General features: G+C 32.3%; 2 protein-coding genes across 2 annotated transcripts in view; one reads left to right on the forward strand and one right to left on the reverse strand.

The window, feature by feature from the left end:
- Positions 1-953: 953 nt before the first annotated feature.
- Positions 954-1622, reverse strand: LOC149904014 (uncharacterized). Its single transcript, XM_090108172.1, has one exon. The coding sequence runs from the start codon at positions 1597-1599 to the stop codon at positions 1009-1011; it is 591 nt and encodes a 196-aa protein (XP_089964298.1). The 5' UTR covers positions 1600-1622; the 3' UTR covers positions 954-1008.
- A 1024-nt stretch (positions 1623-2646) lies between these two features.
- unc-13-4A (BAI1 associated protein 3) overlaps positions 2647-19751 on the forward strand; it is a 56708-nt gene continuing 39603 nt past the window's right edge. Inside the window, exons 1-3 of the mRNA XM_090108198.1 lie at positions 2647-2705; positions 10439-10631; positions 12057-12276. Of these exons, the coding sequence (XP_089964324.1) occupies positions 2647-2705; positions 10439-10631; positions 12057-12276 (472 nt within the window). The remainder of the gene's footprint in view (positions 2706-10438; positions 10632-12056; positions 12277-19751) is intronic.

Below are 19751 nucleotides of genomic sequence, written 5' to 3' on the forward strand. Positions count from 1 at the left end.
GGTCTGTTCGTAAAATTATTTGCGCACCAACCTAGTTTAAAGGGTCATAGGAAAACAAAGCGTAGCTAATCAAATAGCGCCAGTGGTCGGTAAAATGAATAGACTGTCAGCCATATACCGATATTGTTAGCATAAGATTAAAGTTACACACTCGCCTGTTTCGAGACTAAACGGATTTACTGCTAGTTTCAGTTCACATTGCCTTAGTTAAGGCTTTAAGCTTTTGATAAGGCGAATCTCTACGTAAGATTAATGTCACCTATTGTATATTTCTCTCTTTCTTTTTCTCTATTTATTTCATCTCGGAAAGAACTCATTCACAGAACAGGTAGATTGTAATTGAGTATTGGTCAGATATGTCTTAAAAGAAGAATGTAATCTTGTATATTTTTATATCACACAGCGATGTCGGCGAGAGTCTTACATCGGAAAGCTTTTAGATATTAAAATATATATCTAGCTCTAGGGCGTTTCTTTTTACGCCACATTTTACAAATTGTAATTGAGTTGTTGAAAATATATAAATGAATTTCATTATAGCCTTCTTTTCAGGAAAGTTGGAGTTGACTTCGGACTAAATAATGACCCATTAACATATAGTGTTGTGTGAAAAAGTGTTTAATTTGAACTAAACTGTGACTAATGAGTTTATTGGCATCACAATGAGTTTCCTGTCGTCGTTGAGCCAATATGTGGCGGGTGTGGCCGACAGCGTGGCCGGCCTGGCTCTCTCTCCGCGCCGGGTGCCTCCGTCGCGCCACAGATCAGCTGAAGAATCTCAGCAACAACCACAATCTTCAGCAGCAACTATGAGAGGTACCTTTTATTTTCATAAACTTACAAAATTTATCCATGCATACAGGCGTTATATATAGAGAAGTGTACAAAAAAAAAATACTAAACTTTCTGTAAAATTTTATTTACATTATTTTTACAAAAACAAAGGTCTCAAAAAATTAATTTCTTGTGACTTTTTGTTTATGATGTTGCGTTGTTAATGAAATGTGTTCATTTTTTAATGAATTGAGTGTAAGCGAATGGTCCGGACGAGATGAAAGGAGATGAGACAAAGGCTGCGGTGGCGGGGTAGCTGGAGTAGGCAGGGTAGCTAGAGTAGGTGGACACGAGAGGAGAGTAGGCGGCCGGGGCGATGTAGGAGGTGGACGCGGTGACCAGGGGAGCGGAGCGCTTCTTGATCAAGTGAGCGGTGGAGTAGACGGGCGCGGAGTGCACGATCGGCGCGCCGTAGCTGTAGGTGGGGAGCGGAGCGGTGTGGTAGGCGAGCGGTGCTGAGTAGGTGGTCGCCAGGGGAGCGCCGAAGCTGGAGTAGCCCACAGGCGCGCTGATGAAGCCGGGAGAGCGTTTCTTGATGAGGTGCGTGTAGCCGTAGTTGGAGTACGCCACGGGGGAGGAGTACGTCACTGCAGGGGAGGAGAACGCCACGGGAGGGGAGTACACGAATGGCGCTTGGTTGATGTAGCCGCTGGCCGTGCTGTAAGTAGTCACGCCAGTAGAGTAGGTCGGTGGAGATCTGATGAGCAGGTCCGGAGATGCAGCCGCGGCGGCGAGGAAGGCACAAATTGCTACGAACTTATACATGTTGGTATATGTTGCTTCAACGATCGATTGTCAATTGATACTAGATGCAAATCTGAAATCAGTATTTATAGTAAGCATTGATAAAAAAATAAGTTTGATCTTGTCCAGAAAACCGGTGTAGAAAGGAGCTGATATTTACACTAGAAGGCCGACGAGTAAGCTGTTCATCAAAAGACAAAGGATTAATTGCTCTTATTCTGTCAACGATTAAAATTTTCGTTTCCGTGTTATCTTTGTGGAGGCGTCGATTTAATACAAGTTATGCTTAATGTATTAAGTATTAAGGTATTAAGTTAATAAAAAATCGTAACTAGAAAATTTTGGAATTTGAAATTTGATTTTTGGTTTTTAGGGATTACTTATGATATACCTCTATTATTAATAAAATAATCATTTCTCTAAAATATATTTCCTTCAATTATAGGACAATAGAAAGCACAATTAAATACCATTTTATTTTCGCGGAAGAGTAAGGAAGATGTAAAGCGTTTCTTAACATAACATTTATCTAGTGTTCTAGGGAGTCTTTGACAAGAACACGCCGAGTGTTGTAGATTTTACTATCCCCGATTTTACAAACACATCACGTTCCTTATTACAATTTTGTGTGCATATCGTGATATAGAGCAAAGATAACTGACTCTACCTTTCAATATTGATTTTAATTGTTTTCAAAGTAAATATGTAGGTACATATATAAAAATAGAATATTATGTTCTCAAAAAAGTTTATGTAAACAGATTTTGAAATTAAATAAAAAAAATTCGTCTGAAATAAAAAAAAATCATCTGAAAGTATTGTTTTTTTTTTAATTTCATTAATTATTTAAGCATAAATGAATATCATTCATTGTTCTTAAACAAATTATATAATATCTTATTTTAATAAGGATATCGTTCACCAGGCTTTCCCCGTGTTCTGCCAACTGAGGGTGCATCAGCCCTTAACGCAAGGCGTCGAACCTTAGACTGTTTGGCACCAGCCACACCCCACCGCCGTGGGGGATCCCTGCGAGTCCCCAGGAATCTACCCCCAGAGAAGCCTACTATGGCATTTTGCAAACGTCGCCTGTCATGGCCAGAAGTTGATAATACTGTTAACTCAGGGTAAGTAATATGAAACTTGTGGTTTAAGCATGGTGCGTCTTCAATTTTGTTAATCCTGTCTAAAATACCAGCTGGAGACCACGGTTTCACTCGCACGCTAAACGTGGATATAAAACAGCCTATGTGTTTATTCTACTTCTGGTACCTAATTAAAAATTACAGGTCCGATTCAACATCATCTGCGCAATATAATTAAAATTCTATTCATACTCAGTACTCACCAATTTTTAGGTTTATAATATGATGTACCTAATCTGATTACATGTGTTACATGAAAACCAATTGTTCATCTGTTTTTACAATAGCTGGTATATAGTAGGACTTATTTTTACAGTAAATTTTTTAAAGGCAAATAAATTAAAACATAAAAAAATGATTATATTCAAAATTGTTGAGACAAGTCAATAATTATCACATTATAAAGGTCACGAACAAATTAAGTATTCATATGTTTACCCTACTCAAAAATAATTACTCGAAGGAAAACCCTTTTATCTAAATTATACGCGCATGTTTGATATGGAATAATAGTAAGGATTTTTTTTTATAAACGATAAAGGAAGATATTATCATATATTAGACCGGCTTTCTAGAAACAAATTATCCAAAGTATTGGGTTCACAATACGGAATAATCAAATAAACAATAGATATTTAGGAAGGCTGTAGTAATTAGTTACATAAATTACATGAGATAATGTACCAATAAGTGTCAATTTAGTATTGTTGAACGGGAACCACATTGTGCTATTATCATAAATCACAAGGGAATTGGGAATCAATGATGCCTTCATAGCAATATGTCAATGACAACCTTGTTGTGGCCGGAGATAAACTAATGAAATTGTAAATTAGTACATTGACAGTCTCTACTAATAGGATTGTAGTGAATTAATCGTAATATAGGTATAATATTACCAAATTAGAATTGCTTTATTGTGACCAATATTACGATTTTATTAATTATTGGTCCTCATATGATTCTGGGAAAATGTACATTAAAAAACGTTAATATGTAGGTATGCTTAACAAGAAATTAAAAATAACAATGCTTATTTTATACGTCTTAATATTCAGGGCAAATATGATAACTTATTATGCTGTCATAAAAAGTAAATGTGTGCCTTGATAATTTAAAGGTAAAAGCACTGATAAACATAATACACTATATTCAGGAAACCATTAATTATAATTTAATTATTGCAATAAAATTGAGAGCAATACAATTGGCCTCAATATAAATAATAAATTGAATATTTAATTTAGGTAATGGGTATCGATAAACAATGTTGGTGTAATATGGAGAGCGGTCTCCCACTGCTAGATGAGTTCATTTATCAACAGGGGCTTCATCCAATCGAATAGGATATTTGATTAAAACTCCGGGTGCCTATTGCCTGTTTGTGTACCCAAGCCATCTAAATTTCATCAATTTTTATCAAGTTGCTTTAAGAAATAAATTACAATCGGCCTCATTTCCGGTTTGGTAATAAAAAATAAGATATTTTTTTCCAACCTTTAGGATATTTATAGGTACGTAGCTATGTTTGTAAAAAATATTATTAACACTTTAATGTTTGAAATGATATTGAATATTATTGAAAGTTTAATAAATATGAAAATGCATATATTATGAACTACGAAATTCATATGTATATATTTAACATTATTAAACGATCATGTTATATTAGGTATGAGTACCTACTATTGCAATTCTCATCTTCAAGTATAATATGAGAGATGTAACTATAAGATATTTAATTAAAATATCATCAGTTATTTATCCTGTGTGTGGCAGAAGGAAAAATATATTTAAAAATTTTCGAGTGTTTGTGTTAATAAAAAAGGTAATAAAACGAAGAACCTTTTCCAGCAAGTTATCTTTTTGTCTCATCCATCAATACTTGATGTCTGATGATAATGGTTATTAAATTGAATAACTGAAAGAGACGGTAATTACTATGCAAATTTATAAGGACATAGTCATAATTGCAGGGCTTTTAGTTTTAAAATATTTGCTTGTTCTTTTAAATGATTTATATTAATTATTAGTAATGTACGTTTTAAATATATTTTTTTTGCAATACCTTCACGTGTAACAAGTAAACTATAAACAAGTCATCGATCTTATAAAATAATTTAATATTATGTATATCCTGCAACTGTCGAATGACGCAATAATTGAAACAGCACGGACAGTTGATGGCACTTTAGATATCAATTCGCAGAAGACAAAGCTGCAGAAGACATTTATAATATAAAGTGCTTTATAATCGCGTAGTCCACTCTATTTTCTATGAATCTAAGTTAGTAGATAATACGAATATATGACATATCCATAATGACTAAAATATAATGATGATTTTTTTCCGATTATCAATTATGTAGTCATAGTATTTAATTGGAAAGAATAGTTTTTTTTTAATAATATTAGATTGATGATATGAAATAGTTAAAAAAAGCTCGCAGGAGTATTTTAAGACTCGTTATCGTTCTGCAAAGAGTTGATGTTTATTATATTATGCTCTTAGCAAGGAGAAATATCCTTCAATATTCTAAACAACTAACAAGCGATATTATGAAGGCATCGAGTCTATATTTAACCTTCACGTGAAATTCAATTACTACGCTCTTGATACAGTTTATCTATTTACTGAGGTAGCCAATATTCAATTAAGCAGCATATTCATAATTCAATTACTATTTTCACAGATGTATTCGATTTTCTAATATAACTATCGGACTAGACGTATTAGAAAGGATTTGATGGCATTTACGTAGGCAGTATGAATATTTCAATAAAAATATAATTGTGTTTACCCACGCTTCGTGTTCATTCGGAATCTCTACATATCCAATGAATTTAACTAACACTATTAATAAATAAATTTTTTGTTGTAAATAAATTTTGGGACCCACTTAAACTTTATATCATCTGAATACAGTGTTTTACAAATCTTATTTTTGTTTAGTTTGAATTTACATTATTTACCTATATTTTAACTCTGACGAAAACTATTTTTTTTGCATTACATCAACGATATTTGAAGAACAATAGGTATAGGTGCTCTCAGTTGTTTCCTGAAATCTCATAATTTTCACCCAGCCATTTACCATTTTTTTAGCCATTCCCTTAAAATGCTTTGAGCTTATTATAAGGGAATATATACCAATATTTTATATACATGGAGGTAGATAGTTATTAGCGTAGGTATAGGTAATGAAGGTGTATTTTAATGTTGGGAGTGCAACTTTTCATTTGTTTTTGTTTCACCATTAGCACTTGCAATAAGATACGGCGAATAGTACGTGTCAATTAATATACTAATAAAATTACGTGCAGGGAGAGGTCGGTGCCGGGGACGTGTGTCGAGAACATTCAACAGGTCGCTCCATGACCTACTTACACCGATGCTTTTATATTCCCCACACTCACAAGTCACAATAATATTATCTATACATGGGAAAATGCGTGACTATGCGAATTCTGTTACTTCTTGGCAGCTAATGGAAAGGCATCTTTACAGGGAAAACGTGTAGAATACGCGAAAAAGCTTTGAGGACTTTTATCAGTTACATCTTACAGATGGATTCTAAATATATCATACATTGGAAATACTTGTATATTTTTTTCCTACACAGATACCCACTCAGTGCTTAAGTCTAATATTGCTAGGTAACAAATGAGTATTTTTTTTATCAGTATAGTATCTATGTTGTAACTGATGTTCACTTTGAACGTTTAAGCTCTTGAATCGCTTTTAATAAGTCGCTCACGCACCCATGAGAACGCGAGAGTGAACCCGGGCGAAAAGCTTTTATACAATCATAATATTATCATGTTTCTTTTATATTGTCCTAGCCTAGTGTATAAAATTAAGCATACAAACTAAGCAAATTAAGAATAAATTGTCTATGTTTGTCTCTGGGTAAAATAATTTAATTTTAATGACAATGGACGTATGCATACATAATTTCTCAGTCGTAAATAACTGGGATTAGTCCAACATCTGTCCTTATTAGAATATTTTACTATGAGAATGATGTGTACGAATACGAATATAAAAGGACTATGAATTTCATGAAAGGAGAATATGTGGAACATTACACAGAAAAATAATAATGGAGCTCTTATGTTTGGAATCTGAAAAATGTCGGCTATATTTATAAAGTTCTCATGTAGGTATCTCCATTACGTTCGCTTTGATAGGTTTGTATGAAATCTCGCGTAGGACGACAAAGTGCGTTGTAAAAAGATAAGTGTTCCTTGAAAATTGATGCTTCTATCATAATGAAAATATCATTTAGCGTATAAGGCGTTTAATTTTTTAAAGGTCTCACCTTCTCTGTTGACTTTTTAATGTATTGTTAAACAATAAAGGGGCAATAAAAATTAGTTAAATTAATAATGAAGATAGATAAAATATTAAAATAGTTTGAAAAAAGTTAATCTAGAACTTTTTTCTCTACGCCATATTTTTATTGTTGTGATTAAGAACACCTGAATTTACTTGACAGTATTAATAAAAAGCTCGATTTTACTGAACTCTAGTAAAAAAATTATACCCATTAAAAGCTGATTTATTAACTCACTTTTAGAAAGTCACTGTTCGTTTCGAAGTATGGCAAAAGGAGCAGTTTAGTCCTAATTTTCATCCATCTTAATTCGTCCGTATACTAAGTCAGTCTGACCACATACTTAAAGATTTTCAACAAATTAGCTGTATTTTCATGCAGTACAATATAGATACGATTTTTAAATAAGTGTAAGCTTAATCGAGAAAAGTATATGTAGTACGAATTTATACGAATTAAATTTAGGCCTGTTACGAAGATCGACTGGCAAGATTTTAATTATTTATTGTTACAGCCCAACAAATTTCTTAGAATAAAAACATCATCATTATCTTGATTACATATCACGCATGGATGTACCGATATCGCTAAAATTTATAATATTATACATCATACTTTTGCAGGGGAACGCTAATTATACGCGTGACTGAACCTGAGTAGTTTTGTGGGAAGGTTTGTTTATTAACGGCTCAGTAGTCCAGGAACCCTTTGTATCTGTTTTATACTCTTACCCTTAAAAGCACTCACGAACTAGTTTAATTTTGAAATAGAGGCTGTGTTCGTTCACTGTATACAAACTAAAAAATCCTCCATTAAATCTATTGCGAGGCTCTCGATGTACTTTCGTTCACTATTTCAAACAACACATCCTCTATTTTACTCCATTGCAAATGTGTTTTAATCAACTTTTTTTTACGGATTAAGTTTGTAATATCTTACTCAAGATATCAGTTGATCTTAGCCTATAAAAAATGTGACGAAGTTTTATACAAAGGTGTTTGGACATGGTTTGGACAGACACTTTTTAAAAACTAACTCTTCCTAAAATTACAAGATTAAATGATTTTGTGGAGTTGACATTTATCAGATATAAGTTTAAATTAACATCGGCATGATATAAAAATACCCAATAAAGCTCGTAAAACTGAAAACATATAAACATTTTCTTTTCTGCAGATAGAATAATTTATAACTTCGGCTGATCTTCGTCCTTTCCTAATGATAACAAAGGAGAGTTTTGTCAAGTAAATTCATCAAATTATTAGTTACTATGTTCAAGAATAAACTAGCAAAAAATCAATATTATTTACAGAGATGGCTTAATATTTTAGATACTTACAATGTTTGCCGGAAAAACGTTAGTTTCCCTATGTTTAAGTACCTAGTTCATATTCTTTCGCAACCCTTTGTGCATAATATTTTAATGATACTTATACTCTTATTTAATTAACCTATATTATTTTCTAATAACTAGGTAAACATATTCTAAAAGAAATACAATATTGTATAATAATTTTAAAAAGTCTACCTATTCATGGTGCTTACAATTAGATATTACTTAATAACTTAATAAAAAATATTGTCTACCTATTATACTACAGGATTTTTATAAACAAAACAAAAGAACAGGCTTTTATACAGACCTTTAGTATTGTTTGTACAGATAATTGAGTGTTTAAAAGGAATGACCGCTCTTCAGTGCCTTTGTAGTAAAGAATTCAAAGCAGGCTATTATTCAAAGACATTTTGCACGGTATTCCATATTATATAATTAAGTAATTAGAATTTGAATACCGAAACTTCGCTTTTAAGGTAAAGTTAGGATAAAGTGTCGGTTCTCCTTCTCGAGTCTCTTATTTTGCGTGAAAATACGCGTCACTCAATGAACTCTACATTTGACTGACGTTAATTTCAACGTTAAAATATTATTCACGACAAAGACCTATATTTACTTCGGTTTCAGTACAAAAAACTTCTACTACGATTTCATAATGTTTGAATACAAACAGATTATAAAGTATAAAATATATAATACTAGCGGTCCGCCCCGGCTTCGCCCGTGGTACCTACATGTTTAAACTATCCTATCTCTCAAGTTGGATCAAACTGCACATGGTGTGCGAATTTTATTATAATCGGTTAAGTGGTTTATCCACCATTGTGTAGTCCATTGAGGACAAACATTGTGACACGAGATTTATATATATTAAGATGTATTCTAGACTAAAATACTCTAGGTTCTAGGAAAATATAGTATGATATTTAAAACTTTAAAATAAGTACCTACTACGCATGAAAGAGCTGGTTACTGGCTGAAATTTAAATCTATACTAATATTATAAAGCTGAAGAATTTGTTTGTTTGTTTGTTTATTTGAACATGCTAATCTCAGGAACTACTGGTCCGATTTGAAAATTTTTTCGGAGTTAGATAGCCCATTTATCGAGGAAGGCTATAGGCTATATTTATCATCACGCTTAGACGAAGAGGAGTGGAGCACTGTGGGTAAAACCGCAGGGCTCAGCTAGTTTAAAATATTATCATTAAATACCTTTTAGTTATGCAATCTTTTTTACTACTTACTTATTTCTTATAAGTTGAATATTGAAAAATATATAACTGCTTTACGTAAAGATACTTATAAAACATACACTTGTTGAAACAATGTCATAACGATAAATAATTAATTTCTACGATGAGATTCTGGGAACTCGTAAAACAATGAAACTGTAGAGAAATGTGATAATAATTTTATTGCTCTGGAAATGTTATTACTTTGATTTGTTCAAACAATAATCTTCCATAAACAAGAATACTTTTTCTCAGGCTAAAAGGCATAATAAATATGCAAATTAATTAAAGATGAAAGGAAAATATTTTTATAATGTACAGAAAAGGCATATTTTGCCCAAAAGTATACTTACTTACAATACTTTAAAACGTAACATCTACTAATTAGATTTTTTTTCAATTGAGGCTTTAATGATCCTTATTTCTTTGCTTCGTTGTTTTCGTGTTCATTAGAGTATTCAATAGCGATTCGATCTTAAATACATAATTAATTCAAAGCATTTAAATTCAAGCGTACATTAATTTGTTATTTTTTATACAAACTAGATTACCTTATATACTAATTGCTTCTGGTGATAAAAGCCATTAAAATAAGATTCTTACCACACCCTAACAAGGAAATACTATAACATCACAAGAAAACCACATAAACCGCTTCGCATCGTTGCACTGTGTATAATTTAAACTAAATAGTAATTATTCCTAACCGAAAAATAAAAAAAAGAATTAAGCCTAGCGATATTCAGTGAAATTTAACTAGGAATTTAATTAAGGTACCTATACTTCTTATGTAAATTTTAATCACAGGGTTCAAGATACGGATGGCTCGTATTTCGAAAGCTTCACAGCTTTGTCATGGCGTCAAGAGAACAGGCGGCTTGCTGCCCTGCGATTGGCTGAAGCTCGCGCAGAACGTCCACCACCAGCTCCGCAAGATCTCGGCCTACCGAGTGTTTCTGCTCAACTGTCACATAAAGAACATGAGCATCTCTATACTGAGGTACTCCATTTACTTTGTGCATGCAATGTACGTTTTCTCTGTTAAATTATGCTACAGTAGGGACCTACTCTATACGTAAGAGTATTCAATCTAAAATTTCAATTTCTCACTAATGGATCCTTATTACCATTGCTCAAATAAGTACACCTGAATGCTAAAGAAAAATAATAATGCTAAGATACAAATATCCTTTCACAAAACCTAACTTTGTAGGTGACCTTAACCTTCAGAAATCAGAGTCGACCTGAATCCTATATTGAGATACCCTAATCCTTGAATCCGTTTATTTTTCGAAATAACGCTGAATACTTATAAAAGGATTGCAAATATTATGTTAAAGTGGACCTTTTGACGGACTTATGCTAATTTACCCTGATAGAAATAATAATGGAGAAACGAGCTTTGAAATTATATCTGCTGTCTCTGAATTTTCTTTTATTCTCACCAACATTCCCGAGACAAAATTCAAAACAACCCGAGATCTCTTGTTAATTATTAGAATTACTTAAATACCGAGATTTATCTTTGAAGTAATAAAATACTTTGTTTTTGGGTCAACTTACACATTATTACAGTAGCTACGAACTAAAAGGATTAAAATAGATCCTTTTTGATTGCTTTTTCTTTATTGCTGACACGTTCTGGTGGAAATAGTTCTGGTTAACTATATTTAATATTTTTGAAGTATCATTTAATGCCTCTTTTAATTTAACTTAAAAAGCTTATTGTGTAAACCTTATAAGCTCATGTATGGAATCATGCTCACAGTGACAAAAGTCTGTCTGAATGTCAGTCTGTCTGTATTTAGATTTACTAATGTGAAAATCGAGGATCTCAAAAAATATATTAATTATATTTAGTCAGCAACGTTCCTGGGTTCTATAAATAACATCTTTAAATAATGTCTCAATTCGTAATGAAATTCTTGAATGCAAATTGCATACAAACATTTTAATTTAAACAGATGCAACTCAGCGCTCGAAAACGAGACGCAAGTTTCCTACTCAGACGAGCAGAAATTCTCCAGTAAATACCATTGTACAAATTCTCCGGATTCAATACAAGGTGTTACTGGAAGGGTGTAAAATATGTATAATAGAGCTTTCATACATTCCTGTCATATTTCAAAGAATTTTCTCTTTCTAGAAGTTAAAGTAGTACAAAAATGCTGCCAATATTTTCCAATATTTCGTGAGCTTGTTGTTTGTAAGTTATTATCACTGGGTAGTGGGTAGTGTGTGTGTCACACTCTACGTAGATTTTATGCTTTAGTTGCATAGTACATATTATCTCGATGTTTAGTTGCATTTTAGTATTACGTGCAAGACGTTAGGTTACCTTCGTACGTCCTTACGATTATTCCTCGTGTACCTGATATCTAATAATTTTTGCCTGTTTTATAACAGTCTTAATCTGTTTGTATAGGTGCTTTACTGCATAGAAAATGCTGTAGGTGCACCAGCACCTGATGGGCAATTCGCGGCTTACAAAGAAGAGGTGATCGAGTACGCCCGCCGCGCTTTCAAAGTGTCTCCAGAGGTTCACGGCAGGGCTCTGCGTGCTGCGGGGAGTGAACGCCCTCCCACCGTCGTGCTGGGCTGCGCTGTCATTGAGGCTGATGGGCTAGAAGCTAAGGATGCTAATGGTTAGTTAACTGTTGTAGTGGAAGACCTACCATGATTGATATACTATTATGTAATAAATGCGAAATTTTGTTTCTTTTATTTGTCTTTCTTTCACGTCGCAACGATGTGGTTTTTTAGAGATAGGAGGTTGGAGAGTGATATAGGCTACTTTTTACATATATCGTTTCCATGGGTATTTACTTTGGCTACGCGAGTAAAAACTAGATTTACAATAAAACAATTATATACATACAATTAACGGCTATGTTGCTATTGTGTAATATCAGATAGAATTTTTTACCTTGGTGGTAAACATTATTAGATCATATTTTGTCCTCTACACACACCTTTTCTAATCCTATAAAATTATTTACACACATGCTAATACGAAATCTTTTGAATGAGCCTTCAAAAAATAAAGCTCTAGTGATTATTATAAATAGCTATAAAAAGATAGATGAAACCTAGGAGGACACAGACTACTCATTGTGACGAAACAAAATTGGAACGTGATCTAGAGGGCAGAAATATTACGTATGTGATGCGGGTGTCGCACGATAACGTGAAATGCATGCGAGCGAAATGCTTGTACACAGTACAGTATGAAACATCAAGTGTTATATTGCTTCATAACTAGTTGCTCGCCCTAGCTCCGCTCCGTTTGACATATTTTGTTGTATATTCTGAGTTGTTATCCAAATCCAGGCAGAGACAACGAAGCAAAAATCGTTTAAATTCGTTCGGACTTACCACATGAGTAGACTCATGTGGTCTTACTGAGTTATAAGTTGTGTGACTACCGCTTAAACTACTTTTATATACCTAAGTATTTATAGATAAATAAATAGGTTTAGAGACATTTATTTTCAAAGAATTTTACAATTCACTTATTCTAAAGTTTCACAGTATTTTACAAAGTTGTACACCTTGACAAAAAAAAAATTAAAAAATTTGCGGGTGAGTGGAGATTATTTTGTGCAATAATATCGTCTTATGACGGTATGGCTGTGTTCGTGAGGAATGTTTACACGGATATAAAGCAACTAAATGTGACATCGATTGCATGAACTAAAATAAATATTAATTGTAAGTTTATTTAAAAATTAGAGATTAAATAGTAATTTAGTGTTGATTTAGCTATTTAAAGTAATTTAATTAATACAATCTTGTTTTTTTTTTTTTTTAATATGTATAAGTATAATAATTCATAATATGATGTAATGATTTTTACTCTTTATTTTAAAATAATCATAAAATATATACTTTTTATGTTATATTTAACACTTTGTGTTACTTAGTTATATTAATTTATTTTTTGCAGTAATTTTACTTTTGATTTATTTTTTAAGCTAGGTAAGTAAGTATGTGATCGTTGTTATTTTTATTTATATTGCTGATTTTATTTTATTCACTTATATTTTTAAGTTGTAATTTGTATACACGATAGTTATTTCAGGGCATATTTTCATTTTGTAGTATATGAAGTTTTAATTTATTTTTGAATAATCCTAATGATTTTACTTGTTTTATATCTGTAGGTAGGCTATTATATATTTTAACTCCGTCATGAAGTAAATTTTTTGAGCCATAGTAGGTACGGGCTGGATGGATATTTAGGTGGTCAATACATATATTTTGTCGTAGATTAGAATTTCGCTTCCTCTTAGTTAAAGTGATATCTGTATGAATTTCCTTATTAAACAATTTTCGTATCAGAATACAAGTATTATAAACGTAAATTTGCGAAATATCCATTATTTTAGTGTCTTTATATATTTTCTTTGTTGGAGTGAGATAATTATAGCAAAAAAGGGTTTTTATTAATCTATTTTGGGCTATTTGTACTTTGTTCATGTTAGTTTTAGCGGATGTTCCCCATATCGGTATTAGATAATCTAAGTGGGATTTAATTAAGGAGTTATAAATTGTATATCGAACAGTATTTGGAAGACATTTTGCAAATCCTCTTAATGCACCAGACAATGAAACTATTTTTTTCCTGACTTTTTCAATATGCGGTTTCCAGGTAAATATGCGGTTTCCAGGTAAAAAAATATAAACAAAACATTAGGTAATTTGTACATCAACATGATTAGAATTATTATATCAGACTGCTCACCGTGCTATAAATTTATTCACTGTGATTTCTCATATTAAGTTACGTACCTACTATTAAGCGAGCAGAAGTTCTACTTTATAAGCACTAATTAGAAATACTCGTAATTCAATACTTCGCTCGCTAATTGTTGCTGCAGGGTTCTATCGCTGTAATGAAATGAATTTAGTTTAAATATAGAATGTTTCTTAGTTTTCTTTCGATGAAAGGTTGTTTATTATTTGTATCTTTTATTTTTTGTATCCTTTTATTTTTTGTATCGCTGTTAACAAATCACTATTTGGGATCTATAATGGTATTTAACATCACTCGCTAATGCGATAGCTAAATCAAGTCACGTTTAAAATTTTTTATAAAAGTAAAAAATGTTCTATTCATCAAATATATATAAAGCCAGCTAATTTTCTATCAATGAACACTTATTGTACGGTTCAGTCTATAAATCTCCCAACCTGATTTATCCATGGGTGTAACGAGATTATCCCGATGAATATGACAATAATTTTTCAAACTTCGCCAGCCTTCGGCGACAGAAGCCAGTAACGCGTGTAAATTCCCTGGGCTCCCTTACCCAAGTATTTTTGTGTTATGGTTCAAGTTCATAAATAAATAACAATATTCCTAAATGTAGCCTCGTTTATCGGATCCTTTTTTAAGCCTAGTGAATCTGCTCTTGGTAATACATATTTTCAATGTAGAGGTATCTTAATAGTAATAACTAGGGATGTAACGATACCGATACAGATACCGATATATCGGCCGATATATCGGCAAGCCGATATATCGGTATCGCCGATAATAAATCAACCGATACCGATATTTTTTTATTAAATTCTTTCTTTTCTTTTATGTTTTTGCATTGTATTCATTCATATTGTATTATTTCTGTTTCTGTAATAGTGTTAAGGAAGAGCGGAACCTCCTGACACAAGCATTTTATTTGCTTACTAGGAGTGTTCCAATCACAAATTTGTTTATGTAAAGGAAAGAAATAGATAATTTTGAATTTTTTTAATTTTTAACGTGATAACGTTTTTAAAATCGTTTTAGTCGGGTGACATGTTCATAAACTTGTGTCACACCAAAACCTCACGAGCGCGATCGCAGGTATAACGAGAGAGAGACGGACCGATCTCCCGTTTCATCTCGAGCGCTGCCAATGCATTATGTTATCACGTAAACATCTCGATCGTAAACCTACTTTACAAACAACCAATTTTTTTGATATCAAATAATTCAAAAAATCCGCGCCCAATGAACGATGCGGGAGGCCGCCCGCGCGTGTGCACTTTGTTTTCTGAAAAAACTCTACCAATACTGCCGTCCTTTAACTAAAAAGCCGTTAACCCTCAAATGGTCAATTTTCAGTTTTAAATGTAGGGTGATAGAGTTCAGAATTCTCTATCTTTCTGTCTAAGAATCATTAATAGTTATAAATATATGAAAATATTGTAAGCCGTTAAGTAACACAATTTTCAGCGATTCCATAACTTGAAAGCGTCTAACCAACACTACTTCGCTAAATTTCCTTTAAAGTACCTTAACCGCCAGATTTAATAATTATTTTTTAGCTTTTTACTTGACTAAAAGTACGTTATCAAATTATACTTGACTATAGGGACGCAAAAGGACTATAACTGCTTTATGATATGCTTTCATATAACGATTCCAATGGAAATCCTTACCTTATTTGCAGTTACTCGCCCTTAACGCTTTTTTAGTTAAGTAATTTTATTTAGGAAAAATTATAATAACACTTTTTTGCTTAGCTACAAAGCAGCTAACCCTCATTTTTTAGCTAAAAGGCAGTTATCCGATTCTGGTGATGCATCAGTTTTGGGGATGAGAGTGATGATGAAATAATGTCGCTCCCAAGCAGAGTACCGATTGTTTTTGATTTTCTTTTACAAGACGTATTGTTTCTGATCAGGTTTACTAAGTTTTAAACAATCTAGCAGCTAAATTACGGAAAATATAACAAGTCAAAGTTACGAAAATTTGGTAGGTAATGGTTACGACAGTGCAAACTTTCAATCGTACTTCTCTGTTTAGACTCTGATTTGTCACTGTAACCGAGAAAGAGAAGAAAGACAGTCTGTACTATTTAATTTTTAAAACTATTTATTAATTATGTAATTTACCCCTTGGGTGGAATTAGTAATCGACTGTCAAGCAATGTACTAGAGATGGTGATACAAAAATTGTTAGGAGTACACTACCTTTGACCCGCTGACGGGGAGTCCATTTTGCAACTATTGCTATTTTTCCTTATCTTTATATGTATTAGATTATTAAGATTTGTATTTTTTACATTGTAGCAAATAAAAAGTTTTCTACCTCCTGCTATTTTCCACATATTCTGGTATATTATATTTTCTGAATGTGGATGAAAGAGTCTTCTAATCATTTGATAAGCGGTTCTACATTATTTATTAAGAGCATCCCACATGTAAGAGCTTGAAGCCCTATTGAAACCAGGGTGTATTTTTTCAAAAACCTTGTGCACAAGTCTTAATTTTTTTTTCAGGAAACGATTTATGTTTACATTGTTTGTGGTTCTATATGTACTCAATATCCGTGACTCGCATGATGGCTTCGCAGAAGAATATTTATAAAATAACGTTAAAATTGCAATTCTAAATGAATATACGGTTCCAAAAAAGAAAAGCGAGAAGATTTATCTCAATCTTAACCCATTAATGAGCCACTGTAATGAAATAAACGTGAACATGACGAGAAATAAAGGTTAATTTTATCGAAAACTTAAAAGAGTCATTTAGTAAAAGAGTTTAAAATACTTGTTACTCACAATAAGACGCTAAAACCATTAATTTAGATAGTGTTTAAATCCTTAATACTTAAACCTAAAAGCTTTTGATCCTTTTCCTTTCCATTGGTTGACCTAGAGGATGTAATTCCCGAGAGCAAAGCCTCAGACAGCAGCAAATTTTTAACATTAGTAAGATTAAAATTTAGTACAACTATATAGAATCATAGTACAAAAGCATCCAAAAGCCCTTAAACGCTGATTATAAAGTTTTTGAAATTTAAATTAAAACGAAAGTCTTAGCTTAAAAGTAGTTATAGTAGCTTAACGACGTTTTAGGTAAGCATTTTATTAATAAATAAAAAAAATCACAAAATGAAAATAAAAATACTAAATTACTTAGCTAAAAAGTCGCTATGGTATGTGAACGGCCGTCTTGTCCAGTAAATAGTTAAAATTAATATCTAATATATATTATAAAGGCGAAAGTTTGTAAGGATGTATGGATGTATGGATGTTTGTTACTCTTTCACGTAAAAACTACTGAACCGATTACAATGAAATTTAGCACACATATAGAGGGTAACTTTGATTAACACATATGATAGTTTTTATCCCGGAAATCCCACGGGAACGAGAACTATGCGGGTTTTCCTGTGCAAACGCGGGCGAAGCCGCGGGCGGAAATCTAGTGCTGAACTAAACGAGAAAAAGTGAATTTAAAAATAAATTATAACAGTTTCTGGGTAAAAACTAATATTTATATATAATATAATTAAATGTCGATCGATGTATCTCACAATAATTATTGTAAGTGTCATAATTTTTAAGAAATAACGATTTCCGTGTTTTTTGCCATTTACTCGAAACTCACTTCGTGGGCTTAACGGCTTTCTAGTTAAAGGACGGCAGAATAGTAAACTTTTATTAGGTACTGATTGTATGTGTATTACTTAAAGTTTAACTGACTTCGTAAAATAATAATACCTACTAAAATAAATGGTTTTGTTGTTTTTTGATTTGGCATTTTTATTTAAAAGAATACGATTAACAGTTGTCTCTGTTAAATGTTGGTAACTTTTTATGCATATTTCACTATTTATTTTTCTACCAAGCCATCGATATCGGTATCGGTATCGGTATCGCCGATACATTACTACAAATATCGGTATCGGTATCGTATCGGCAAAATCATGTATCGTTACATCCCTAGTAATAACCTAGTAAAGATGAACACAAGATAAATTGATACCTTCTTAAACACTATTTTAGATTCATAGATATATATTCTAGATTTATTTCTAGATTAATAGATATATATTATACTTATCCACATAATTCTTCGCCGACAAAATAAACAATTTCGTAATGAAAATCTGGGTGTGAGAATAATTTAAAATTATATATATTTGACATCAAAGCCGAAGGCGAATAACTTAAGGCTGAAAATGTTAATATCCACTCAAGTGCGGGACGACCGGGAGCCGGTCGATCCACATTCAGGGGCTTGTGCGTTGCGACCGGCTCCCGGTCGATCAACAGTCGTGGGTTTTGCGTTCGCTTTATAAAACGGTCTAATAACCTTCCTCTTTCTAACTTATATGACATGTTAAGGAAAGAACAGGCTAGCTATAAATCAAGATAACAACATAACCACATGATTTAAGTGGCCCACTTTTCATGACACATTGAGTAGGTAGTTTTTTGTACAAAAAAATAAACAAGGAATGTGTAAAAAAAATGTATGGGAGGGTATGATGTTTTTATTTTCTCGTAAGAAGAGTGTAACAAAGGATCAATAAATATTAAAATCTCACTGAACAGCTGTTTTAATTTTTTATTAGCAGACAAAATGTAACAAAAATTACAAGGGTACATTTGCTTTGACTTACAAGTTGTTTTTATTTATTTATATGTTACCATGTTTTGACAAGGCATAGACTATTTTATTATCTATGAATATACATACTTGCAAATGTGCTATTGATAGAGGAATCTGAGATAATCGACTTTAAAAAAATATTGGACCGCCAAAAACCCCAACTGCGGCGGCACCGGGAGCCGGTTTCGCACAAGACCCGATTTTTGCAAAATGGCTCCCGCACTTGAGTGGATATTATGATATTTGTTGTTATAAGACTTGTTACGAGAACTTGAGTTATTTTTAATATAATTGCCTTATAAGCGCACGTAGGCGAGCAGGGGCAGGCAAAAGCAATATAAAAATTGTAATACTCTAAATGCTTCACATATTATACGCGCTTTATTAAAAATGTTAATAATTTCGGTATAAAATGTACACAGTATCTATTTTTTAAGGAATAGTTGTATTTTTATCTCAATAACTAAAACTTAAGTACCTAACTACTTAGCATTATGCCATATTTTTGGTAAGGAACCTTTATTCTTATTCTCAATTAAACAAGTTTAAAGCATAGATAATATCGTACTAAGCTCTCTGCTAAAATAAGCAACCACTCAGTAAAAGCTCTGTTTATCGGTCTTGTAGTTACAGAGTATGACTATAAAAGGCACGTTAATTTTTTTCCTTAACAAATAGGTACAAAATATTCATAGAACATAGGGTGACTATTTTAAAAAAATAAGAGCAT

Source organism: Colias eurytheme, chromosome 12 (assembly GCF_061535395.1).
Source record: "Colias eurytheme isolate Ceu_HAF_F1 chromosome 12, ilColEury1 Martin Lab GWU primary, whole genome shotgun sequence".
NCBI classification, from domain to species: domain Eukaryota; kingdom Metazoa; phylum Arthropoda; class Insecta; order Lepidoptera; family Pieridae; genus Colias; species Colias eurytheme.